The 27,779-nt window shown below is 43.3% G+C and overlaps 1 protein-coding gene across 1 annotated transcript in view; it reads right to left on the bottom strand.

Annotated features, from left to right (window-relative positions):
• slco3a1a (solute carrier organic anion transporter family member 3A1a) overlaps positions 1–27,779 on the bottom strand; it is a 182,895-nt gene that overhangs the window by 42,371 nt on the left and 112,745 nt on the right. The window contains exons 3-5 of the mRNA XM_043677221.1: positions 9,654–9,752; positions 7,560–7,829; positions 4,746–4,910 (exon numbers count right to left, since the gene is read on the bottom strand). Of these exons, the coding sequence (XP_043533156.1) occupies positions 4,746–4,910; positions 7,560–7,829; positions 9,654–9,752 (534 nt within the window). The remainder of the gene's footprint in view (positions 1–4,745; positions 4,911–7,559; positions 7,830–9,653; positions 9,753–27,779) is intronic.

Below are 27,779 nucleotides of genomic sequence, written 5' to 3'. Positions count from 1 at the left end.
GATCTGGAGGCTTCACTATTCTCCCTAAGTGCAATCTCTTAGGACTTGAAAGGCAATTTGTTGAGAAAAAGTTAATTCTCTTGGACTTTCTTCATTATGGTATGAGTTCTGTAATTCTGTCTGAGCTGTAAGACACTTAATTCCAAGGAGGAAATTGTCCCTGCCAGAGTGAGGCCATTTCTTTAGGTAATATTGTGCATCTTTGGACATTGCTGCTTTCTTCATAATGGTGGCTTCCATGGAGTTGTGTTGAATACACCTTAAATTTGTCAGGAGACTGTGAACTCAATCTGCCTTTTGATCTTTGCTGAAGTACAGAGAACTAATAGTTCAACTTGTGTATTAGTTTGGATTTCCTTGTTTGCCTTTATTAATCTGTTGGTGAAACTAACCATTCACTTCCTAAATTGTTATTTGAAGATTCCTTCTTTCTTAATGATCTCTGTTTTTAATGTTCGGGTGTATCTCACAGATCAGGAGGATGACCGTATAAGGTAGTTGGATGTTCCATTTGGACTTGTCTCTTCCAAATGTTAGTGTCTAGTGTCACACTTAAATTTGTCAGGAATAGTTTTACGCTAAAATGCTGCAATCTGACTCAATTGAGTTCCAGATTCTTCAAATATTTTGAGTGGGGTGAAATATTCATTGTTTCTTTTTTTATATATCTTCTAGAGGTTTGTTGGTATTTGGAACCTGAACACTCTTGAATGTTGATTACAGCTGAGAGAAAGAGGGAGCGAGAAAGCGGCATTTAGGGGGGAGAGAGAGAAAGACTGAGAGAGAGAGAGACCATTTCTATTTGTAGACTTAGTTGTACCACATCTTGTGGGGCAGAGATTTCAGAATATGTTGTACACACTGATCCAAGGAGTTTGATAGCTCTTTATAAAAAATAACCTTGTTCCAACTTTCCATTCTGTGAATGGAAATAGAATATACACTGAAACTGTCTGACAATGAAAGTACAAATAGTTTGAAGGTTGTGTACAACTCAAGATCACCTATAATCAGCTGAATGCTCACACGGTCTCTCTCATTACCTGTTCTAACAAGTGACCTGTGAATTACCCTCAGCGTTTCTTCAAGGCATGGCTCAGATCAATAATAATCTCTGATTCCCAGCTTTTATTAAAATATATTTGACTATTTCACCCTCAAATATATTAACTCTGGAAGTTCCCTGCAAACAATACTGTTTTCTCAATCCTGAAACTCATTATGCCTTCCATAACTATCTCTGTCCAAAACACACTCTTGTTTTCTGCAACTCCAGATTGATCTTGGCTTCTGATCCACTATTTTATTGTCAGTGCTCTGAAATCCTCTGTCCTTGAAATTTTATCCCTCATAACTGCTCTACATCTCTTTGACTTTGCGGTTCATTTTCCCCATTCAAGTTTGTTGGTCTATGCTACAGTCCTTCAAATATGGAATGGCTACAGCTCAGAAAAAGGCCATTCAGCCCCTTATGTCTGTGCTGCTTCTCTACAAGAGCAAATCAGCAAGTCTCAGTTACTCACCCTTTCCCTGCAGCCCTGAAAGGTATTTATCAGCAAACCATTATTCACTACTTTTTTGAAAGCGACAAGTGAACCTACATCTACCACACTGTCAGACTGTGTGCATTCCACAACCTGACTACACTCCATGCAAAAAATTCTCTTCCTCCTCCTCGTCTTAATAAAAGAAGTTATCAGCACCTTCAATGAAGGAAAATGTTTCAGGATGTGGTGCAGAGTTGCAAAGATAAAATCCACACTAACCCAAGAAAGGGGTTTGAATAAGAGAATGAGAATTTAAAATTGGAGCTGTTGAGAGTTAACTAAAAGACAGCAGATGTTCAGATTGGTACTGGAGTGGAATTCATTCAGAATCTGCAGAATTCAGGTTATGTTTTGGTCAAAACCCTGGAATATTCTGGAACATCCTTCACCCAAGGACTGCTGCAGTTCAAGCAGGACAACTCAGAAACCACTCTCTCTCGAGGGCAGCTAAGGATGAACAATAATTGTTGGTCCAGCCAGCAACTTCCCATGAATGCCAAGACTATCAATGTTTTGTTTTAGACAGAGGTGATTGTGATTGGTGTTTTCTGGCCAGACCTGGTGATGAAACGAGAGGTGCACTCAAAACGGCGTCCTTGAGACTTGAAGGGAGAGAAGGTGGAGGTTGTAGCACAGTGAGAGGCCAAGATGCAAGAGTGTTAACTGTGTTAATATTCTAGCCTTGCCCAACTTCCAAACAGGTACATGATCAGTGGAAAGTGTTCTGCGTGAGTATCCATCTCCCTACAGGGAGTGACAGAGACCAACCTGTGCTCAGCTTGGTGTCTCTGTGTAGTTCAGGTAACATGAACAGTACATTTCCCAGTTAAACCATTGTGAAGATAACAGAACACAAATGACAGCACATAAATATTAAAGACACATAATCCTATCAGCACAATGATATTCATAATTAATACACAGGAGACATTTGCTTCATCTGAACTTTAAACTACCCAGTTGTCAAGCTCCATTAAGTCCCATTGTGATATGACAAAAGGCAATCTCACATCTCTATCCTGAAGCTACTGGAGCTCTGAAATGTATATCTTCCCTTTCTCTCATGACAGGAGACAGCTCACATCAGGTGCAAGAAAAAATTACGTTGATGTTACAGCAGAAGAAACTTTCTGCCCAGCTGAACAACACCAGTACTGATGCCCCACACCAGTCTCCTCCATGTGGCATGGTGTTGACACTTTGGAAATTGGGGGTTGCAAGGGCACGAAGACCCAGGAATGTGCACAACTGTTCACATCTCTTTCATTTGCTGGCACTGCTCGAGTGAACACAAGTGATAGAAGATCAAGGGAATACACATGTATGTCATTGTTGCTAATGTTCACATTTGTACAATCACAATGGCATGACACTAGCAAAGATAGTCATTGTTAATTAGTGTAAGAGCTATAACATTCATAATACACTCAGCAGCATCTATTTTAACAGTGTTAGCAGCTTGTAGCAGAGGAAGTTCAGGGAACAGGATAAACTCTCCTCCCTAATTTCAGCAGGACATAAAAACAGGATATAAAATTCAGAGCAGGAGTAGGATGCTCTGTCATTTGATGAGATCGTGCTAATCTGACTATGGCCCCAACTCCAGCTTCTTGTTTGGTCCCCCTGAAAATCTTGGATCAAAAATCTGCCTAACCCAGTCCCAATGTATTCAATGACCAAGTCTCCACTGGTCCTGAGGAAGAGAATTTCAAATATTGACTAGTAAGTAATTAGGAATGCTAATAGAATGTTGTCAGTTATTGCGAGAGGAATTGAATACAAATGTGAAAAAGTTACGCCTCAGTTACACGGGGCGCAGCTGAGACCACATCTGGAGTATTGTGTACAGTGTTAGTCACCTTTTATGTGAGGAAGAATACAAATACATTGCAGGTAGTTCAGAAGAGATTTCCTCAACCCGTACCTGCAGCGAGAGGGAGGTGGGGTAATGTTACCTTCTGTGGAAAAGTTGGATAGGGGTAACTTGTTGTCCGCAGGAATAAAAACAAAAAGGCGGACGGTGCCAGAAATCCAAAACAAACAACACAGAATATTGGAGAAACTCAGCTGTTCTGGCAGCATCTGTGGAGATTCTGAAAACTGTCACTAGACTTGAAACGTTAACCCTGTTTTCTCTCTCTGGATGCTGCCAGGCCTGCTGAGTTTCTCCTCTATTCACTGTGCTTGTTTCAGATATCCAGCAACCACAGCATATTGCTATTATTTCTCAGATACAAGCCTAGCCCTGTGCAATTCTTTGTGCTGGTGCCTGCTGAAGTTGAGAAGAACAGCAATAGGACATTTCATTGAAACCTACAAGGTCTTGGCAGGGTAGGTGAGGACAGGATGGATCTACGGCTAAGGAGTCACTGGTTAAAAATAACAAATAGATGAGGTGAAATTCTTTTGAACAGTGTTGAGTCTCAACAGGAGTTCTTCCTGAAAAGGTGCTAAACGCAGAGCCCTTGAATGTTTTTAAGGTCATGGAAGTTGCAGTATTGTTAAGCAAGGCGGCGGGGGGGGGGGGGGGGTGAAAAGTTATTGGGGATATGTAAGAATGTGGATGAGAGGTTACTATCAAATCAGCCATGATCTTAATAGAATGTTGGAGCAGGTTTGAGGGGCTGAATGGCCTACTCCTTCGCTTATGGCCTACTCTATCTGTTCATAAGAGCTGTCTGAGAGAATAAAAGATTATCCTCATCACAGCCTTAAACAGGCAGCCACTCCATAATCAAGGATCCCTCCAGTGCAAAGATAGGCCATTCAGCCCATTAAAAGGGCAACCCAAACCCATCATCCCACATGGGGTTTTTAACCATGATTTAACCAACCTAACAGACACATCCCTGGACACTACAAGACAATTATTTTAAGCATGGCTAATCCACCCAACCTGTACACCTTTGGATTGTGAGAGGAAACCAGAGCACCCAGAGGAAACCCACACAGACAGGGGAGAATGTGCAAACTCCACACAGGAGTAGCCTGAGGGTGGAATTGAACCCAAGTCCCTAGCGCTGTGAGGCAGCAGTGCCAACCACTGAGCCACCTAATGTCAACAGCTATTCAACTTCGGGAGTCAAAAAGTGCAATGCTGGAAAAGCACAGCAGGACAGGCAGCATTCGAGGAGCAGGAGAATTGACATTCGTGAGCCAAGTGCTTGGCAGGACAGACAGTCAAATGGTCTCACTTACCCAGAAGCTGATTGGCGGAAGAGGCTGAAAGGTTGAACTGCTGCTCGAGGTATTTGCCCAGGAAGGCAGCAAATCCTGCGACAACAGCAATCTCCATACAGGCAGCGAGAACGATACACGTAAACACTGGGTTTGACAACAAGTGCTTGGTCACCTTTGGAATCACTGCAACAGGGAAAAATAAACCCAGGTGGTCAGGTCATAGAGACATATAGACATACACCATGGAACCAGACCTTGGGGTCCAACTTGAACATGCCAACTAAATATCCTCACCTAATCCTGTTCCATTTGCCAGCACCTGGCCCATATCCCTCTACACCCTTCCTATTTATATACCCATCCAGATGCCTTTTAAATGTTGTAATTGTACCAGCCTCCATCACTTCGTCTGGCAGTTCATTCCATACACACACCACCCTCTGCGTGAAAAGGTTACCCCTTACATCCTCTTTAAATCTTTCCCCTCTCCGCAAATCTGTGTCATCTAGTTTTGGACTCCCCCCCACCCTGAGGAACAAACCTTCTCTATTTACCTTTTCCATGCCTCCCATGATTTTATAAACCTCCAATAGGTCACCCCTCAGCCTCCGACGCTCCAGGGAAAATAGCCCCAGCCTGTTCAGCCTCTCCCTTTGTCAGACCCTCCAATCCCTCTGCCCAGAGACAAGATTATTAATCATTGCCAATATGACAGCAAACGTCACAATCTCTACATTTCCTATTCCTCAGGATTCCATCTTCCCCATTACACAGGACCTGACCAATACACAGGATAAACACTGGCCCTTCATCAGAGGGCCGAAGTTCACAGATGCTAAACCAGGGCCCCTTCTAACCACTGAGGTGGACACAATGTCCTGGGGACCTGGGTTCAAATCATGACACAGTAGATGGTGGAACTTGAATTCAATAAACACCTGGAATTAAGAGTCTAGTGATGACCATGAAACCATTGTAGATTGTTCGAAAACTCCATCTGGTTCACTAATATCCTTTAGGGAAGGAAACTGCCATCCTTACTTGGTCTGGCCTACATGTGACTTTAGACCCACAGCAATGTGGTTAACCTAACTGCCCTCTGGGCAATTAGGAATAGACGATAAATGTTGGCCTAGACAGTGACACCCTTGTCTCATGAATGAATAAAACAGAACACAAACTCATGGCACTGTTATGAAGAAGGGCTGTTGAGATCTACCCGTTCCCCATGACCTCTCTTCCTAACAGCACTGCAGCTGGGTGGGGACGTTAGCAAGGACTCCAAGGACTGCAGCGATTTTAATAAAGCAGTTGTCCACCACTATCGAGAGCAATTAGGGTTGGACAATTAATGCTAGCCCAGTCAGTGATGCCAATATCCCATGAGCATAATGTTCAGGGATGTGTAGGTTACATGCATTAGTTAGCTATAAGTGTAGAATAATAGGGTAGGGGAATGGGTCTGGGTGGGATAGTGTTCGGAGAGTCAGTGTGGACTTGTTGGGCCAAATGGCCTGTTTCCACACTGTAGGGATTCTAAAACAAAAAGAAGGTACACCTCAAGTTGACATCACTAAAAACAGTTGAGCAGATTTGAAAGGAAGAAAATGGTTCGATGGTATAGTGACTTTCATGACCTCCAAAATTCATAAAATAATGTGTATTCACTGCTGGATAGGAAATGTGCCAGCTGCGTTGAGCAGTGAAGTAAATGAGCAGATTTTGGGTTGGTTAAGGAACAAACATTGGACAGAACTCCCTGTTCCTCTTTGTAATAGCACCACTTCCAAGCTTCAGAGGAGCCAACATGAACTGATTTTAACAACTTGATTGAAACATGGCACTTCCAATAATGCAGCATGCTGTCAGCACTGCACTGGAAAGGGGGCATACCCATGCCTCTGGATTGGTGACTGAAGCTATGACTTTCTGACCTGAAGGGGGCAGTGCTCCCCCGAGACACACCAGGCTGGGCTATGGGTTGGAAACATTCCTTGGTACACTGCACGGAAACCAAGGCTTTTTCTGTAGCTACAAGACTTTGGAAGGTGAATTGAATCGAAAGAATGGCAATACAAATTAAAGACAAAGATATCAATGCAAGACCTGAGATTGGTGTCTGGCCTCTGAGTTCCCTTTGACATCTCATCCATTGAGAAGGCTAATGGAGTCTGAGAGGATTGGAGCGAAGAGGCCAGAGAGAGTCAGTCACCATGGTTCTGAATGGATCCCCTGCTCTTGTCTGCAAAGTGACATGGCAGGACTTCAGAGAGATTGGGAACTGAGCAGAACCCACTGGTTTGCACTCTCCCCAGACCATCACCCACTGGCATATCTTTCCAATGGGATCTGCATCATCTGCTATGGTACCCACTCTATAGGGAGCTGGTAGAGTGGTGAGGGTGAAGTTGAGGGTATTCGACTGTGGAAGTATCACAGCTGTGCTGATGCTCCCCTCATCTCCCGGACAGTCTCACTGAAACGACGAAGGGCAAAAGCAAAACTTGTACCAAAGCTTTCTTCAGAATCTGGAGAGATTTCTCCACAAGAACGTGTGCAAGTTTTTAAAAAAGTATGTAAATAGAAACTTTTTTTTTTGAAAAGAAAAATTTGTAAAGAGGGTTCTGTATACATTTAGACTTTTAAAAATCTATCTTGTCTAAGATGTCCTTTTTATTGGTTTTAAAAAAAAATTTTCCCCTATGATTTAGAGAAGCTTATTTGGGTGGGCAGGGGCTTAATGTACATCACATCCAATTTTTGCCCCACTGGATGGGAGCAGACACACACCAAATGAGAAATGGGGTGGGTGATGGATGTGTCCTGACTGACCTCTCAGCTGTTGGAAACAGGAAGTGGTGCTGGACGGATGGAGGTGCTCTGCTACTCCATTGCTGGGCTTCGGTCTCTCAAATTCCTGTGGGATATTCTGTGGAAGCATGGCCTGTTCACTCTCTGGGATCCGGTCACCCTTGATAGCCAGCGACTGCGGGAACCCAAACATGAAGAGAGCTGAGAAGAAGAGCAAAGCACCACAGAGCAGGAAGCCCCCCCACCAAGCTCCGATCCAGCGAGGGTCCTCAGGAGAAATGTCCAGTTTACCTGCAACAAATGGTATGACACTCAAAAGCAGCAATCAAATCCTATCCTCACAGTATTTCGTTAAACATTTACCCTTCCGTGTGAGAGTTTTCACTTCTCGGTACATAACCTGAGTCATTGTGTCACTGAGACCAGAACAGGTTGCCCTGGGCAGTTTCTGCTGTGAACTTGGTTGGCCATTCAGCATTAGCTCCCATTCCACCCAGAACTCACTGAAAATTGTCACCCTCATGTTCATCCACCTCCATGGCCCTGCCCATCCCTACTTCTGTAACATGCTTTGAGATCTCTACACCTCTCCTCCAAACCTCGCTTCTTCTGTAACCCTCACTTTGGTTTTAACTGGCTATGACCAAATTCTAGAATACACCCTCTCAAATTCTGTGCCTATACTCCTCAAATGTACCAAATGGTATGAGATGGAGCAGGAAGATGCCAAGTTCAATGTCCGTTTTGTGATAATGATTTCAAATCCGCAACAAACTCTCCACCATCCTTGCAGATGGACTGATCCCTTGTTCCCAACTGAGAGGTTTCTACAATCTCCAATGGCTTGGGACAGTGGTGCTACTAAGATCACACAACATGCCCGAGAACAGTGCTTTGGCAGAGGTGTGCAAATTCTTGGGCATTTCACAAACTTGTTTGGTCAGAAATATTATTCTAATCCTTTCCTCAGCACTGCCTGATTACCATGGATAATCAGGACCATCCAGGAGACCACAAACAGTGAGAAACTTCTAAAGGCACTCCACATACACACCAAAAAACTCTTGATTATAACTGTACTCTCCCAAATAATACCTGTTAATGCAGCTTTCTCCAAAGGTCAGTCCATCAACTGGCTTTCCATTCTAAAACTAGCAAAATCTCAAAAAAACTCTAAATTTCTCCAGCAGATTACTGGAAGCTCCATTAAATTCAAATCTATTCAAATGGGGACATCTAAAGCCAACATGGTATCCATACAGAACAAACTAAACACAGCAGAGTGTGGGGAAAAGTAATGTCGAATGAAATCAATTTCTTTTGGTGCGTATATATACAAAACATATGGTGTCCTATAATATGCACATATATAAATGGACACATGGGATCTGTGTGTGTAAGTAATTTGTCTGAGTATGTGTGTGTGTGTGTGTGTCATAGAGTCTGAGAGATCTATGCCACAGAAAAAGGCCCTTTTGGTCTACCATGTCTGTGCTGCAAAAACAACCACTTAACTATTCTAACCCCATTTTCCAGCTTGTGACCCACCATCATCTGTGCTTTACCACTGTAAGCACACTTCTAAATACTTCTTAAATGTGATGATGGTTTGTGCCTTTATCACCCTTAACATGCAGTGTGTTCCAGATTTCCACCAGTACCAGGGTGATGTTTTGCCTCCTATCCCCTCTAAATCTCCTGTCCGTCAAATCTACATCCCCCAGTCATGGAACCCTCCGCCAAGTGGCAAAGTTTCATCCTGTCTATGCCCCTCATAATTTTATCCATCTCAGTCATGCCCTCCCACAATCCCTTCTGCTCCAGGGGAAAATGTGTGTGTGTGTGTGTGATTGACCCTGTCTGTGTGAGAGATAACATTTGCACGTGTGTGTGTGTGTGTCAGTGATTGTATAAGTGTGAATGCACAGGCCTTGCCTGTAACACACAGATTTGTCTGAAAGGGTTGAACACCAGTCATTGCAATATCCCACTGTTTTCTCATGTGCTGATGGCGTGCGGGAGAGGAGCAGAGGAAATTGGACAGGAGAGAAATAAGTAGGAAGGGACAAAAATAAACAAAGAGCCTAACATTAGTGGCAGGATGACCTTACATACTTGTGTCGATGAAAACTGCATCCACGTAGAACTTGGTGCAAAGGGAACCAAGAATGAAACCACAAGCTGGGCCGAAAACCAAGGTGGTGAAGAGAATTCCTAAAAGAGAGAAGGACAAAAGACAAAGTGAAGAAGATTTAGTTTTGTTTGGTGCTGTCTCTGCGTTCAATCCTATGAATAAATCTTAGTGTTCACCCCAGGGATTAAAATAGTCAATCCAGACAATATGGACAAGTGGTTTCAGGCTGGGCACCTCAATCAGTTATGTCTTGTGGTGCCCTTAGTCTGAAATAATTGAGCTTTTAAACCATAAGACGCTAGAACTGACATTTAAAGTATTCCTCAGATCTCACTATGCACTGCACAGAGGGTATGGAGCAGATGGGAGACGGGGGCTGTGGTGGAGCTTAGGTGGTGGGTGAAGGAGGATGGCGTTATGGCGGAGTTAGGGCTATGGAGTGTGGGGTGACAGGGATGTGGGAGCACTGGGGTGAGGGCGGGGGAGTATGAGGGTGTGGGAACTGGGGAGGTCTGGGTGGGATGCAGGAGATGGGAGAGTGTGGGGGTATGGGATGCACGCTTGCAGTGTCCCCTGCTCGGCATAGAGCCCACTCACAACTGCGATACAGTGCAGCAATAGCCTAGGGCCAATTGCAGTGATGCAGATGAAGTAGGGCTATGAGAATTGCAACATCATTCTCTATCCTGATCTGCCTGGGGTGTGGGCAATAGGTCATAAATAATAGACAATAGGTGCAGGAGTAGGCCATTCTGCCCTTCAAGCCTGCACCACCATTCAATATGATCATGGCTGATCATCCTTAATCAGTATCCTGTTCCTGCCTTATCTCCATAACCCTTGATTCCCCTATCCTTGAGAGCTCTATCCAACTCTTTCTTAAATGAATCCAGAGACTGGGCCTCCACTGCCCTCTGGGGCAGAGCATTCCACGCAGCCACCACTCTCTGGGTGAAGAAGTTTCTCCTCATCTCTGTCCTAAATGGTCTACCCCGTATTTTTAAACTGTGTCCTCTGGTTCGGCACTCACCCATCAGCGGAAACATGTTTCCTGCCTCCAGAGTGTCCAATCCTTTAATAATCTTATGTCTCAATCAGATCCCCTCTCAGTCTTCTAAGCTCAAGGGTATACAAGCCCAGTCGCTCCAGTCTTTGAGCGTAAGGTAGTCCCGCCATTCCAGGAATTGACCTTGTGAACCTACGCTGTACTCCCTCAATAGCCAGAATGTCTTTCCTCAAATTTGGAGACCAGAACTGCACACAATATCCCAGATGCGGTCTCAACAGGGCCCTGTACAGCTGCAGAAGAACCTCTTTGCTTCTATACTCAATCCCTCTTGTTATGAAGGCCAGCATGCTATTAGCCGCCTTCACTACCTGCTGTACCTGCATGCTTACCTTCATTGACTGGTGTACTAAAAAACACCCAGATCTCATTGTACTGCCCCTTTACCTAAATTGATTCCATTTAGGTAGTAATCTGCCTTCCTGTTCTTGCCACCAAAGTGGATAACCATACATTTATCCACATTAAACTGCATCTGCCATGCCTCTGACCGCTCACCTAACCTGTCCAGGTCACCCTGTAATCTCCTAACATCCTCCTCACATTTCACCCTGCCACCCAACTTAGTATCATCAGCAAATTTGCTAATGTTATTGCTGATACTATCTTCTATATCGTTAATAGCTCCATAGTTCCCTTTATTCAACAGAAATATTGTCACTTCCGATTGTACCCTCACCCTCTCAAATTGCAGATTGAAGCCTCCATCATGGGGACATGGAGCACAGAAACCTGCAGAAGCAGCAGGGCCCATGGCCTTAAATCAACTATAGTGCTGTAAGGAGTAATGGGTTTTCTGGATTTAGCCACATTACACAATTTAACTTTTATTTAATAATCTAACACTAGGCAGCAGAGGCATGGGAACACCACCAGCAGCAAGTTCCCCTCTAAGCCGCATACCCACTTGACCTGGAATCATATAGTCATGACCTCACTGTCACTGGGTCAAAATCTCTGAACTCGGACCCTAACAGCACTGAGTGTGTGTCAGTAACCCAAGAACTGCAGCTCACCACCACCTTCTCCAGGGTAATTAGGGACAGGCAATAAATGGCGGCCCAGCCAGTGACACCCGCATCCTATTGAAATAAAAACACACCTACTGGGATTGAAATGACTCTTCCCCCTTTAATCAACCTCTCACCTGGTTCATGGTATGAAGGTGTTACATGGCACATTGTTTTCTCCACTCGGTGGGAGGGTGGATTTTTGGAATTGTCTACCCCAGGGGGTTACAGAGACTCCATTAATAATTACATTCAAGAGATGGATTTCTGGATATGAATGACATTGAAGGATATGTAGATAATTTGGTTCAGTGATCAGCCTCAATCTAGAATGGTGAACTCAAGAGGGACTGAATGGCCTACCACCATGCCTATATTGACTTGGAGTTATTTTGAAGAGTTTAATTTCACTCCTCTCTGAGGTTACTTAAAGTGTCTTTGTTGAAGATTCACTTCAGGGATTACCCATGATTTTTATATTGAGGAACATTAAACTGAGCTAATAACCAAACTGGTTAACTCTGAGTCTGTTCACACTGAGATGTTTGCTCTGTCTCTGTTTCTCTCTCTAATGTGGAGTAGAGTGCCCTCCTGTGTTCACTAATAGCCTTTTCCTGATCTCGTTTCCAGTGGTTCCCCTGTTGGTTAATCACATTCTTGGGACCAGAAATTTGATACCATCTAGTGGCAACAGTCTGTAGTTTTAGAATCAATGTTAGGAAGGCCACAATATTAATTTTTTACATTGCCGTAGAAATAAGGTTTTTGTCTTGTTTCATTTGGTTAAAATGACAAAGCGCTAAATTGCCTGTAGTGTTAGGTGAAGGGGTAAATGTAGGGGTGGGTCGCTCTTTGGAGGGTCACTGTGGACTTGTTGGGCTGATGGGCCTGTTTCCACACTGCAAGTAATCTAATCTAAATGCTCCCCTCGAGACAGGACAGACTGAGCCACAGCCCAGGAGATGGATACATCTATATTTCAGGGTGCCTTTATATCATATAAAATAAAACAGAATATGCTGGAGGAATTCAGCAGATCTAGTAGAGTTCTGTGGTGAGAGGAACAGAGTTAATGTTTCAAATCCGGTATGACCTTTCTTCAGAACTGAAAGGAGTTGGAAAACAGTGATTGTTGTGTTCGAACATAGAAAAGTACAGCACAGGACAGGCCCCTTGGCCCTCAATGTTGAGTCGGCCTTTTATCCCACTCTAAGATCAGGCTAACCTACATACCCTTCATTGCATTATGTTCCATGTGCCTATCCAAGAGTCGCTTAAATGTCTCTAATGTATCTGACTCTACTACCAATGCTGGCAGTGCATTCCACGCACCCATCATTCTTTAAGTAAAGACCCTACCCCTGACATCTCCCCTAAACCTTCCTCCAATCACCTTAAAATTATGCCCCTTGTAACAGACCTTTCTGTCATGGGACAAAGTCTCTGGCTATCTACTCTATCTACGCCTCAACATCTTGTGCACCTCTATCAAGTCACCTCTCATCTTCCTTCATTCCAATGAGAGAAACCTTAGCTCCCTCAACCTTTTTTTTCATAAGACATGCCCTCCAATCCAGGCAGCATCCTGGTAAATCTCCTCTGCTCCCTCTCTAAAGCTTCCACATTTTTCCTATAATGAGGTGACCAGAACTGAACACACTATTCCAAGTGTGGTCTGACCAGGATTGTATAGAGCTGCAGCATAACCTCATGGCTCTTAAACTCAATTCCCCTGCTAATGAAAGCCAACACACCACATGCCTTCTTAACAAACCTATCAACTTGGGTGACAATTTTAAGAGACCTATGGACCTGGAGCCAAGATCCTTCTCTTCCTCCACACTGCCAAGAATCCTGCCTTTAACCCTGTATTCTGCATTCAAATTCAACCTTCCAAAGTGAATGACTTCATACTTTTTCAGATTGAACTCTATCTATCTGCCATTTATCAGCCCAGTTCTGCATCCTGTCAATGTCCTGTTGCAACCTACAACAGCCCTCCCACTATCCACAATTCCACCAACTTTCATGTCATCAGCAAACTTACAAACCTACCCTTCCACTTCATCATCCAAGTCATTTATAAAAATCACAAAGAGCAGAGGTCCCAGATCAGATCCCTGTAGAACACCACTGGTCACCGAGCTCCAGGCTGAATACTTTCCAACTACCACCACCCTCTCACTTCTATGGGCCAGCCAATTCTGTATCCAGACAGCTAAATTTCCCTGTATTCTATGCCTCCTTACTTTCTGAATGAGCATACCTTATCAAACGCTTGCAAAAATCCATGTACACCACACCCACTGCTCTAAATTCATTAACGTGTTTTGTTACATCCTCAATTAATTCAATAAAGTTTGTGAGGTATGACCTGCCCTTTACAAAGCCATGCTGACTGTCTGTACTCAAACTATGGTTTTCCAAGTAATCATAAATCCTGTCTCTCGGAATCCTCTCTAATATTTTGCCCACTACAGACGTGAGATTGACTGACTGGTCTGTAATTCCCAGGGTTATTCCTATTCCCTCCCTTGAACAAGGGAACAACATTTGCCACCCCCAATTATTTAGCACTACTCCAGTGGACAGTGAGGAAGCAAACATCATTGTCAAAGGCACAGCAATCTATTCTGTCACTTCCTGTCGTAACCATGGGTACATCTCGTCTGGTCCAGGGGATTTATTTACCCTTACAGTTTTCAAAATTTCCATCACATCCTCCTCCCTAACATCAACCTGTTCTAGCATATCGGTCTGTACTCAAGGGTGGGAGGAGGAATGTATGGAGTAGGTGGTGAATGTCTTTACCTGTACCCCTGGTTATTGACTCATAAGATAAGATTAGATTACCTACAGTGTGGAAACAGGCTCTTTGGCCCAACAGGTCCACATCAACCCTGCGAAGAGTAACTCACCGAGACCCATTCCCCTACCCCCTGACTAATGCGCTTAACACTAGGGAAATTTGTAATGGCCATTTCACCTGACCTGCACGTCTTTGGATTGTAAGAGGAAACCAGAGCACCCGGAGGAAGCCCACGCAGACACTGGGAGAACGTGCAAACCCCACACAGTCATCTGAGGCTGGAATTGAACCTTGGTCCCTGGTGCTGTGAGGCAGTAGTGCTAACCACTGAGCCACTACACCGCCCCATTGTTTTCCCAGAGAGGTGAAAGGTTTCTCTTTATCTACCTTCTCTAATGCCCCTCAGCATTTTCTCCAATGTTCGATATTCTCCTGAAGTTTCAAGCAGTGGGGGTGTTACTGAGGGTCTACGCATGGCCTGCTGATGCTAGTCATGGCACTGACCTCTCTTTCTGGAAGGTATCACCATGAAAGAATTCACAGGAACAGCAATGTCAGAGGTCCTGCTCACTCTGAGAGCTGGCTCTGAGGGAGCTGGGTCAGTTCAAGGATTCTCCACGGGTAAATAAAGGGTGACTTGGTTATTGGATACCAGCTTCTGAAATTATTTCATACACCATGCACTGTATCTTGGGGGACCTTCATTAAGTGGACTCTGTATGTTTTAGTCAGTTAGTTGACATGATAGCACGACTTAGCTATAACAAGGTTTGACTGAGTCAAAATGAGTCCTCTCAATGGTTCAGCGTCAAACTGATGAGAAATCCAGTGAGCTCAGATACTGTACATAAATTAACTTAGCAAAGTCACTCGTGAACTGGAACTCATTTTGCAATATTGCTGACTGCATAGAAGACAAAGTTTGTCTATTATTCCTTGTTACATACATTTTTGTAACGAGTCATTTTTCTGAAATTGATCACCCTTCCCTTAGCTGTAACATTTCCTTCACTAATGGTTGCTGTGTCTTCTGTCAGCTATCATCCCGAGCTCCAGGATTTCCTCCCTAAATCTCACCAGCTCCTTTGCTGTTGTTCAGTTGCTCCTTAAAAGTGATCTCTATGCTGAACTATCCTAAAGTTAATGCCCCTTTGGTTAATGCCAATTATTCTCAGTCTGCATCCCTGTGAACTGCAAATGAATATGTTATTGTTACTGAAGGCACTACATAGAAGCGAGTTATTGATAACTTGTCTTCCTATTATCTCTAAATACTGCTTCCTTAATGTCTGGGTCTGTATCTCTGGTTGTTGGTTTCTTCATACATGGAAATACCAGAAATAGAAACCAGGAATAGGCCATTTGACCCCTCCAGTCAGCTCCAGCATGGGTCATACAGTAGATACTCCCAGCTCTTCAAAGGCATGTTGCATTTGTGTTAATGAGCCTTGATGTGACAGTCAGCAGCATGCTGATATACATGCTGGGCTCAATGTCTAAAATAACACAGAGAATGCTGGAGAAACTCCAGCAGGTCTGGCAACATCTTAGCAACAGAGTTAGTGTTTCGAATACAGTCTGACCTCTCTCTAGGCGTTCAGAAGAACAGTCCCACAGACTTGATATGTTTACCCTCTTTCCTTCTCTATGGATGCTGCCAGACCGGCTGAGTTTCTCTCGCATTTTCTGTGTTTTGTTTCAGATTTTTAGCTCCTGCAGTATTTTGCCTTTGGATATCTGAGATTCTGTTTCCCAAGGGATTTGGGACAGGTGGGGATGGGCCGCTTGTAAAACATCTCAATTTCTTAGATTGGTAGCACTGGCACAATTCAACTGTGTGGAAGGACTTCCCTCGGAGTCATCATTCTGCCTTTCTTTGGGTCTTCCAGCTGTGAAAGTCAGGGAGCATCCACCACCTCACATTTTGCTTGGTGCATTGCTCACGAACTGTGTGCAGACACAGGGTGTCACTCTGTGCCTACTTTGCACTCTTAGACAAAGCACCTGAAGAGGGAGCGAGGCTCTGTGTGGAAGCCATTTTCTTGGTCATGGCTTCCCTCCCAGTAAAGGAACCATTTTGCTGATGTGCCCCTCACCCCACAGAACTTGGCATGTAGCTGTGAGAGGCTGTTTCGCAGCCTCCAATACATAACTTAGTTCCTCTCTCACAAGGAGGTAATGCTAAAGTGTAACTTATCTGTTCAAGGCACCTCGGTTTGCCTGCTCAATGTTTCCCCACTGTGATGCATTGCTAGAGCATGTTGCTTAGTTGCTCAAGTGTGTTAGCCCTGTCAATTAGTTTATGATATATTGCCAATGTCTGTGGTTCCTCTAATTAAAGACATCTGTCCTACATTTGTTACGGATCTCTGTACACAGCATGTTAGGCGATAACTTTCATTCCTGTCCACTTGTGGAATGTGTAGCATCAATTAGAGCTGACCCCGAGAGCTGACCCCTGATTTGGTACCTCCTTGGAGCATCTTGACACCTTGTGATTAACGGTCAGCCTGTGTCTCAGCCTGGGTCTTGTTTCTCATATAACTCTAACTTTCTGCTGTACTTTGGAGCTGTTTCGAGCCACTGTGAGGATGGTGAGTCTCCCGTGATGCATCGTGTAATAAACTGGTTAACGCTCAAGATCTGCCTTGTGATTTTCTCCAACACTCTGAAAGCTTCTGTTCTCAAATGAATCTGTTGGACTATAACCTGGTGTTGTGATTTTTGACCTTTTCATCAAAGATCGAGGTTTGGAAAATAAAACAAACTTCACAGATTCAGTCCGCAGCTGGTGTCCTGCTTACTGACCTTCGGAGACTGGTCCTGCTTTAAAACATGAGTAAAGGAGATGCTGTCCCTCACAGGCAGAACAAATACACAGGACCTCCGTGAAATCAATCCCATTTTTGAGAGCTGGTGAATGAACATCTTCAAGTGTCCTGCTGCCATCTGCTGGTCAGATGGTTCCACTTCCATTGAGTTTCACTCACATGTCATCCATTGCTTTTTTTAAATAATATAAAATCCCAACAGTATGGAAACAGGCCATTCAGCGCGACAAGTCCACACCAACCGTCTGAACAGCATCCCACCCAGAGCCATCCCCCAACCAAGCCCTGTAGCCCTGCATTTCTCATGGCCCAATCTACCTAACCTGCACATCTTTGGACTGTGGGAGGAAACCAACTCAGACAGACAGTTGTCCAAGGCTGGAATCGAACCCAGGTCCCTAGTACTGAGGCAGCATTATTAACCAAATATGTTCATGCAAAGTTTTCAATGCTTAGTTCTTTCAATGCTTAGTTATATCACCACATTCCTGAAGAAGGGCTTATACCCGAAACGTCGATTCTCCTGTTCCCTGGATGCTGCCTGACCTGCTGCGCTTTTCCAGCAACACATTTCCAGCTCTGATCTCCAGCATCTGCAGACCTCACTTTCTCCTCAAATATATCACCACATACCCAAAGAATTTAAAGTATAGGTTGCACATTTCACCAATATGTCACTTAAATAACCTTTTCAGAGTCAGAGTACGGAAATAGACCCCCCGGTCCAACCAGTCCATGCTGACCATAATCCCAAACTAAACCAGTCTGACCTGCCTGCACTTGGCCCATATCCCACCTAACATTTCTTATTCATGTATTTACTTAAATGTCTTATAAATGCTGTAAATGCACCCGGGTCCACCACTTCCTCTGGAGGTTCATTCCACCTATGAACCACGCTGTGTAAAAACAAAAAAGAAATTGCCTCCCGTGTCTTTTTCAATTCTTTCTCCTCTGACCTTAAAAATATGCCGCCTAGTCTAACTTAAAATCGAATGTTCATCTTGCTTTTGTGCAGTTGTAACCTTGTATACCTCGTTGTGACAAAGCGCCCGACAATCCAAATGTCCTTGTTTGCTATGATCTGCTCACAAAACAACTTTTCACTGTTCTTATGTACATGTGGCAACTATAAATCAAATCAAAAGAACGTTTTGCCTTGGGACTTGCCAGGAGTGTCATTTGTTATGACGCCCGGGATATCACCACATTCACAGGAATGAAAGCCCTCAATTAGACAAAATGCCCTGGCAGGTTCATTAAAAGAATAATTAAATCAAAAACTGGAAGAAGTTCAGGTTCTTATCCAGTCCCATCTGTGATGAATGGCACCATGTGGGATAAAAGTTCCTACCTGAGCATAGCACTTCTCTCTCATTAGACAGAGAGAGAGAGAAAGACGATTTGGTTTAATCTGAGGGTCACCATGCCTCAGATGAGAGGAGAGTTGCTCATGATAGCCTCAGATGGTGGGAATTGAACCTGTGCTGTTGGCATTACAAACCTGCTGTCCTGCCAACTGAGTTAACCAACTCCCATCATATGGTTTAGATTAGATTCCCTACAGTAGGGAAACAGGCCCTTTTTGGCCCAACAGGTGGGTTACTCTGAAGTAACCTGACCTGCACACCTTTGGATTGTGGGAGGAAACCGGAGCACCCGATATAAATCCATAAGTCGAGAACAGGCAGGAGTGTGGAGCTGAACTGATTTATCCCACATGGAAGCTTTTGCGATCAGGCCTTTAGGTATCTTGCACCTCCATTCTCACCCAAAGTCACTCCATCTTCTTCACTCACTCTTCCCACCAGTTAAACTAGTGCTTGCATCTATAATGGCTGACTTAACTTTTTCATCTACCACATGGACCCAGCTCCTTCACATCATTCAGCCACTTCATTGCTTTCTTGTTACAGTCAAAAAGTGTGGTGCTGGAAAAGCACAGACACTCAGGCAGCGTCCGAGGAACAGGAGAGTTGATGCTTCAAGCATAAGTTCTTGCCACAGTTATATAATCCTTCCCAATGAGTTGTTCATCCAATTTTCTTTTGGAAATTCCTCTTAAAGTCTGTACACTCCCTACAGATCATTAAAACTCAAACGTTTTATCTCAGGGTCATCAATCTTCAAACCAATTGCAGCCCCTTCTCTGTGTATGTGCTGTTGAACTAATGCACTAGTATAGACTGGTGTGCTGTGAAAGTCACAGCTTGAGGATAGTCACCCTTGGTATCTCAGCTGATATTTATCCCTTAGCCAACATCACTCAAATGAACCATTTAGTCATTATCGCATTGCTTCTTGTGGGAGCTCTTTTTTTTTTGGAACATTGGCTGCCATGTTTCCTACTGGTGACTGCTCTGGAATCTCCCACGGTGTTATAGAAATGCAATTATCCCTTCAGCCTCCAGCTCATTGTAACGGGATCGGGTGGTCTCTCTTTCTCTCTACGGACCCTATGATTGACTAAACAGAATAATCCTCACGTCAGTATGCTCTCAGTAATGAGAGCCACCTATTAACACTTAAAAGTAATTAGTTTGAATGTCACAACAAATTTAAAATGGTGCAATATTTGATTCACTAGTGGCAGCTCTCTAGGCTAACACACACAGATCATAAAACCCTTTTCTTATAAACCAATACTGAATAAAATCCCAACCATTTTACTGCACATCAGTTTCAGCTGATGAATGAGAAGCCTCTTCCTCACAACTCTGCAGAATTTCTCATGGTCTCTCTCCTTGCTTTCTTATGTCCCCACCCCCACCATAATAAACCTCTCTGCCTCTGCAAGGCAATGAAGGAATTAAACATTAAAGTGAGCCTGACAGATGTTTAGAAAGACCCAAGGCCTCTAATTAATAAGGCCTGACCTAAAAATGCCAGGTATTAATGTACAGAGATTACTCTGATGAAGATCAAAGCTTTTCTAACCATGCTGAATACAGCATGAAATTTATCTTTCCTACCATGAATCTTTTTCCTCAGCCACATATAATTCACAGAACAGGCATGTGCCATATATTTATGTCCTTCAAAGGCAAGCCACTTAAACTGTGAGGAAACAGCCCAAGGGGAATCATTTTGAATTTTGCATTTTTACCGCAGCTAACTGGCATTGTACTGTAGGGTCTAAGAATAGGTTATTTCCATAGTGTATTTATTCAGCTGCAAATCCTAGTGGAGTGGTATGGGCATGTTACAGATCACCCAGGAAGTCTGGGTTCCTGTAGTAACACATATATTTACAAACAACGTTGTAGCCTGGAGATATAACTGTTGATGGTAGAGGCTCCAACTTTCTTTCCATCACTTGCCACAGTCAGGAATCTCTCCTGCCTTTAGTGTGTGTTGGAAGGTTCTACAACTTGATATCCAAATTATTTGAGCTGTTTTCATGGCCTATCATGTCCTGGGATGGAAAATGAAATTGGAACTTCTGGGATCAGAGATACGGACATTACTATCTGTGCAACAAGACTACAGCAAACAGTCATGAATATTTCACAGTTAGAAATTTATATCCATGTACTCATAACATTCACACAAATATCAATACTTATATCAAAAAGCCAACTTTTCTATACAGACCAAAGTAGGGACAATGCATTCATTTTGTCTTTTTCTTTTCTCTAGTTCTTTTCCTGTCTCCCACTTTTTTTCACATTCCCCTCTCTCTAATCTAGCTGGAGAGTGAGACAGCAAAAATGAGTTCAGCAATGGAAGCCAACCTATCCCAGCATTCCCTGCCCTAGCGGTAGTCCTGTATTAAAAACATGAATCAGATACAACTCTCCAAGGAGGAGAGCAACAGGAATTAACAGCACCATTCCTACATGGAGAAAAGTACATTATCAGAGAGAATATCACTCTTCAGTACATAAATCCACATTGAGAAGTGAATCTGTGGAATTCGTTACTGCAGAGAATTGTAGAGGCTGGGTCATTAAGTATATTCACGGTTGAGACAGACAGACATTTTTAATCAGGAAGGGAATCAAGGGTTAGGGGGTAAAGGCAGGGAAGTGGAGTTGAGGATTATGGGTCAGCCATGATCTCATTGAATGGTACAGCAGATTCAATGGGCTGAATGGCCTACTCCTGCTTCTATATCTTAGTTTCAATTCTGCGAGGAGACTCAGCAGGCATTTAATCTTGAAATAGCGTAACTGCAGCCTGTGTACTAAATCTGCGATACGTCAGGTTACACACCAGACAACTGCTTATAAAATTATTTGTGCAATGTGCTCATAGTTGTCTGCCTTGTGCATGTGAACAGAAAAAGAAGTTGAATTTATAAATACCTAACCAACCTATTCGGGTGTGTTATAACACACATCGTCTTACAGTGTGGAAACAGACCCTTCAATCCAACCTGCTGACCAGGTTTCCCAAACTAAACTAGTTCCATTTGGCAATATTTGGCCCATAACCCTTTAAACCTTTCTTATTCATGTACCTGTCCAAATATCTTTTAAATGGTGTAACTGTACATGCACCCACTACTTCCTCTGGCAGTTTATTCCATATACAAACCACCCCTTCTGTGAAAACATTTTATGGGCAGGTCACTTCAGCTGTTTAACAGCTGATCAGCTCCTTGCCTGTCCTTTCCTTTGCCTGAAAACACATGGGAATGTATCTTTGCCTCTTTCGTTTTGTTATTTTCAAGACAGAAGTAAGATTACAAATGAATTATTTGTTTGCGTGTGAGTGGAAAGGGGAAATGGAGCCTGTAGTTTTGGCTCAAGTCTGGAAAGACTTGGTCTAACAGAATGGTTGACCTTCTCAGTTCAAAGAGCTTCCTCAAGATGTGAAACTTACAGCTTCACACTGTCGCTGTGTCAGCAATTTATGTGATATACTTCATGAGGATTTCAATTCCTCACAGTCAGTCAGAGTCTCTGAGTTTGATTCTGGGTTTGATTCTGGCCTTGGGCAACTGTTTGCTCATGTGGAGTTTGTACATTCTCTCTGTGTCTGTGTGGATTTGCTGAGGTTTCCTCCCACAGTCCAAAGAAATGCAGGCTGGCTGGATTGGCCAAGCTAAATTGCCCCATAGTGTCCAGGGATGTGCAGGCTAGGTGGGTTAGCCATGGGAAATAGATGCTCTTTGGAAGATTAGTGTGGACTCAATGGGCTGACTGGCCTGTTCAACATTAGGGATTCTGAGAGCTGGGGAATTCTGCCTGAACTCTCATCACAAAACTGGGGAACTCGGATATTGCTGGATGTGGGATCGTCCCATGCATAAATCTTATTTGCTACATTACAACAGTGACTTTTCTCAAAGTGTACTTCATTGGCCATGAAGCACTTTGGATGCATTAAGATTGTGCAATATAAATGCAGGTCTTTCCAATGAATAATTGTCTTTTTAAACAATAATCTAACAGTCTAATATTTATTATTTTCATTTTACTGATGACAGCTTTTTATACCCAACTTCCCAAAATAAATGAAAATTTCAACTCTAAAGGTGTTGTGGTGGGAAGTGAGCTGCTGGAGATGGATTGCTGGTCCAGAGCTAGTAACCACCAGGAGACTTGTGCTGGGATAGTTGTGTATATCAGTGTGTTTTGTGGGCTTTGGGTGAGATCCTGAACAAGTTAGCTGCATTGCAGTCTGCCTGCAAAATAACAGCAGCAGGATAGGTGCTGCATGTCATCCCAGATTGATAGTTACTTATTTGCGGCAGGTTGCTGCAGTGTGCAGAGAAATAAAACGCGTCCAAGAGAGAAAAAGCAGCTGAAGTCAGCCTCTAACCTATTCAAATGCAGAGGTTTCAATGAGCAGCTTCCCTCCGAGGACTGGGACGATTGGTGCATCAAAGACTGCATGAGATTCTCTGCTGAAAATAGACATATCTTGGAGCTCACATGGGATGACCCAGTTGGAAACCGCTTGAGGGAAGAAGCAGACTTCACGCAGCTTGCATTTTCAATTGATGAATGATGTGAATACTAAAAATGTACTGGGAGGAATATGAATTGTCTTCCACAATTTATGTAGTGGGCCGTAAGGAAACACTGGACAGATGACTGGAGCAAGGTTTACAGTCATAGAACTATGCTTCATGGAAACAGGCCCTTCGGCCCAACTCATCCATGCTGACCAGGTTTCCTAAACTGAACTAGTCCCAATTGTCTGTGTTTGGTCCACATCCCTCTAAACCTTTCGTACCTCACATACCTGAAGCACGATTGGCACTACAACACACTTTTAAAAAATAGCACACAGAAATTAAATGTAACATTTCAGATGGACAAGGGTCACTAACATAGTCTTCTACTTGCACTTTGCCTTCTAGTAATCTTCTTTTTTCCTTCTCTTGCCAATATTTGCCCTTTGCTCATCACAGCTGACCTGACTGTAGGAGATAGGAGAGTTTTCACTTGTTCGCCCACAGAAGTAGCAATGGAGGTAGAACTGTCCCAGCATTCATAGCAGTTGAGAAAGGCCTCTACTGAAGCTATAGACCAGTGTGACCCGGCAAGGAAAATTAATGGGAACTGCCTATGGAAAGTGCTTACAGGAACAGTCACACATCTGAATCTGGACAAATGTTACTTCAACAAAGTTAGTTGGAGATATGTATCACTGTCCTCTTTAATATTAGTGTACAGTGGGACAGGGTCATGCTGGTAGAATTCACATCATAGAATTGTTATGGTTACAGAAGGAGACCATTCAGCCCACTGTGTTTGCACTGGCCCTCCTAATATGCATCTCAATTTGCGCTATTCTTCTGTTTTCTTCCTGTAATCTTACACATTGTTTCTTTTCAAATAACCATCCAATACCTTGCATGCTTCATTTGACCTATCTCTATTACACTCTGTCAGTGTGTTCTAGACGTTGACCATTCCCTACATGAATAAGTTTTTTTCTCATGTTACTTTTGCTTGTTTTGCCTAATACCTTAAACCTGTGCCCTCTTGATTTTTATCCTTTCATGACTGAGAACAGTTTCTGACCATCTACTCTGTCCAGACTCTATTTGATTTCCTCCCAGCCTTCTCCTCTTGAAGTAAAACAGTCCTCAATTCTCCAATCTATCTTCATTACCAGACTTCCTTGTCCCTGGAGCCATTTTTGTAAAACATTTCTGCACTCTCTCTAATATGATCACATCCTTTCTAAAGTATCGTGCCCTACACTAGATACACTACTCCAGTTGAGACTGTGCTCATGTCTCATACACGTTTAACAGAACCTCCTAATGCTTTTATGTTATGTCTTTGGTAATAAAGCCCCGGACATCGTATGCATTATTAACTACTCTCTCAATTGTCTTGTCACCTTCAATGACTTATGCATGTATACGTCCAGGTCCTTCTACTTCTGAATTGTTCTGCTTGTGCTACATTTGTCTCTCCATGTTCTTCCAGTCAAAATGAATCACCTCACATTTCTTGCATTGAACTTCAACCACCTGTCTGCTCATTCTGCTAACTTTTTCATGTTGTTTTGTGGTTCCACACTATCCTCCTCGCAGCTTACAATGCTTCAGGTTTGAGATGGTGAACAGGGATAGGAGGAAGCTTGTGTGGATTGGAAACACAGGCATGGCTCAGTTGAATGGTCTGTTTCAGTCCTAGCTCAGTCCTCCGTATTGACCTTTAACAGTTGTGTTAAGACACAGGGTGAACGGTTCAGGTTTTCCCGTAGCTTGTCAAAGCATCTGAGTATCCAAAATCCTTTCTGAGAAATTAAATGCAGTTTTGTATGTAGAGTGGTGAGGAGCAAGTTTGGATTACAGGTCTGTGCAGAGCTGATTGAATTCACATGGAATTGCATTGAAAGCAAAGGCATTCACCTCACATTAACCAGTTTGCGAAGAATCAGTGGAGGTTCTCACAGCACGGTCTAGTCAGTCCTATGGAAAAGCTTGTGTGGTTGAATTTGGAACTCCCATCACAGTAGAATCAGACTTTAAGAAACACTGTGCAGACACTGTTCCAGGAGGGCTCACTGCACCCTGATCAGGTCTGTGATTGTCAGTTTCCCATCTCAGGGAATTTTTCCTTTCTGTAGCTGCTATTCATTGTAGCTGCCTCACTGCTTCCCAAACTGAGAACAGGTCTAGGATTAAAGCCGGGATCTTACTGCTCTGTAAAAGCAATGTAATTCTGAGCAGAGAGCTGCAGGGCTACTTATTGATGTCTAGGCTTAGTAACCAAGTGCAGGGACTAGAGTCACATAACAGCCATGGTTTCATGACTAATATTCAAGATTACGTTAGCTCTATTTAATATAAACTTTATTTCTCTGGACGTCTTGGTTGGATTGGTTGTCATCAACGCTCCCTCATAGCTGCTTGGAGGATCCTGTGCACTGCTACTGAGGTACTGACTTCATTTCTAGCATTGGCACCTGTTTTCAGGAGCTGAGGTCATGCACAGCGGAGTAAACAAAATAACAATTTCAGGGAAGGTCAGTAGTCACCCTCAGTGCATTTGCCATTTTATTTATCTGTGTATACATGTATGTATATAGCTGGGAAGGGTGTGTTGAGGAAAAGGCAGGGTTGATGTTGTGCAAATATAACGTGAATGCACTGACGGAGAGTCTTCCTCCATATCGATCTTGGAATCAAAATCACAGATTTGTTGCAGTGCAGAAAGAGGCCATTCAGCCCATTGCATCTTCACCAATTCTTCAAACTTTATAGCTTGTGGTTGGTAACAAAGAAGATGATTGTAGGTTACAAGAAGGTATAGGTGGGTTGGTCAGATGGGCAGAGCACTGGCAGATGGTATTTAACCCTGATACGTGCAAGGGTTAAATCAGGTATCAGAAGAAGCCAGATGAGGGAATATGTAATGAATAGCAGGACACTGGGTAACTCAGAGGAATGGAAGGATCTTTCTGTAATTATTTACAGATCCCTGAAGTCAGCAAAACACATGAATAGGATAGTTAAGAAGGAATGTGGGACACTTGCTTTCATCAGTTATGGTATACAGTATAAGAGCAAGGAGGTAATGCTGCAGATGTACAGAGCATTGGTCAGGTCGCAGCTGGAGCACTGTGTGCAGTTCTGGTCCCCTCACTACAGGAAGGATGTGATAGCACTAGAGGGGGCACAGGGGAGGTTCACCAGGATGTTGCCTAAGATGGAGAAATTGAGCTATAAGGAGAAACTAGATAGGCTTGGGTTATTTTCTTGAGAGCAGAGAAGGCTGAGGGGGACATGATTGAGGTGTATAAGGTTTTGAGGGGTATGGACAGTGTGAATAGAGAGTAGCTGTTCCCCTTGGTTGAGGGGTCAGTCACAAAGGGGCATAGTTTTAGGGTAAAGGAGCAGGAGATTTAGAAGAAGGTTGAGAAAACATTTTTCACTCAGGGTGGTGGGAATCTGGAATGCACTGCCTGGATGGTAGTGAAGGCCAGAAACCTTACAATTGTTTTTTTAAAAAAAAGTGGATGAGCACTTAAAATATCACAACATTCAAGGATATGGGACAAATGCAGGAAATGGGGATTAATGCACTTTTAGAGGTAGTAGCAATGTAATTCTGAGCAGAGAGCTGCAGGGCTACTTATTGATGTCTAGGCAGGGACTAGAGTCACATAACAGCCATGGTTTCATGACTAATATTGACTAGGAAAACTTACTGGTGTTTATTAGAGACAGCTTCACTCTGCATCTTAAACAATGTACCAGAAATAAAAAGAAAATGAGTGCTGGAGAAACTCATCAGTTCTGGCAGCAACTTTGGAGAGAAAAAGTATGACGTTTCTTCGGAGTTCTGATGAAGAGTCATACGAGACTTCAAATTTGATTCTCTCTCCACAAATGCTACCAGAAATTCTCCAGCACACTCTCTTCTACTTTTATTTTAGCTTCTGTAGTATTGTGCTATTTAATGTTGGACCAGATGTGAGAATGCTTAATGCAGCACTGAAGAGAAAATTGAACTCTGCATCTAATCTACTCTAGGTTTCGCTGGGAGTACGTGATTTTAACACAATGCGAAAGTAGTCTGGACCCTAACATTGATAACTCTGATCCTGAAAAGCCCAAAAATAATTAACATGAAAGACAAAATTGAAAGTTTTCCTAGTCAAGTACAATACGTCCTGTAAGAGCTACATCTATGCTGGATTAAACAGCACCTCATCTGCATTCTCAGAAGACTGAGCATACTGCAGTTAAGTGTCAATTCCTGTTCTCTCCCAAGAGAACTTGGGATGCTGGAAATATTCTATCAGAGACTTTTGTAGCTGGGATCCAAACAGATTCCCACCAAAGATCTTTAGCAATGATCTGGGCAAAAGCCATGAGAATGACACCAGGTCATGGTCAAGGGTCATACAGCACAGAACAGGCCCTTTAGCCCATCAAGTCTGCACTGACATAACTACCTCTAAAAGTGCATTAA

This window comes from Chiloscyllium plagiosum, chromosome 36 (genome assembly GCF_004010195.1).
Source record: "Chiloscyllium plagiosum isolate BGI_BamShark_2017 chromosome 36, ASM401019v2, whole genome shotgun sequence".
Taxonomy (NCBI): domain Eukaryota; kingdom Metazoa; phylum Chordata; class Chondrichthyes; order Orectolobiformes; family Hemiscylliidae; genus Chiloscyllium; species Chiloscyllium plagiosum.
The sequence above is the reverse complement of the archived record's forward strand: the minus strand, read 5'-3'. Positions and strand labels throughout refer to the sequence as shown.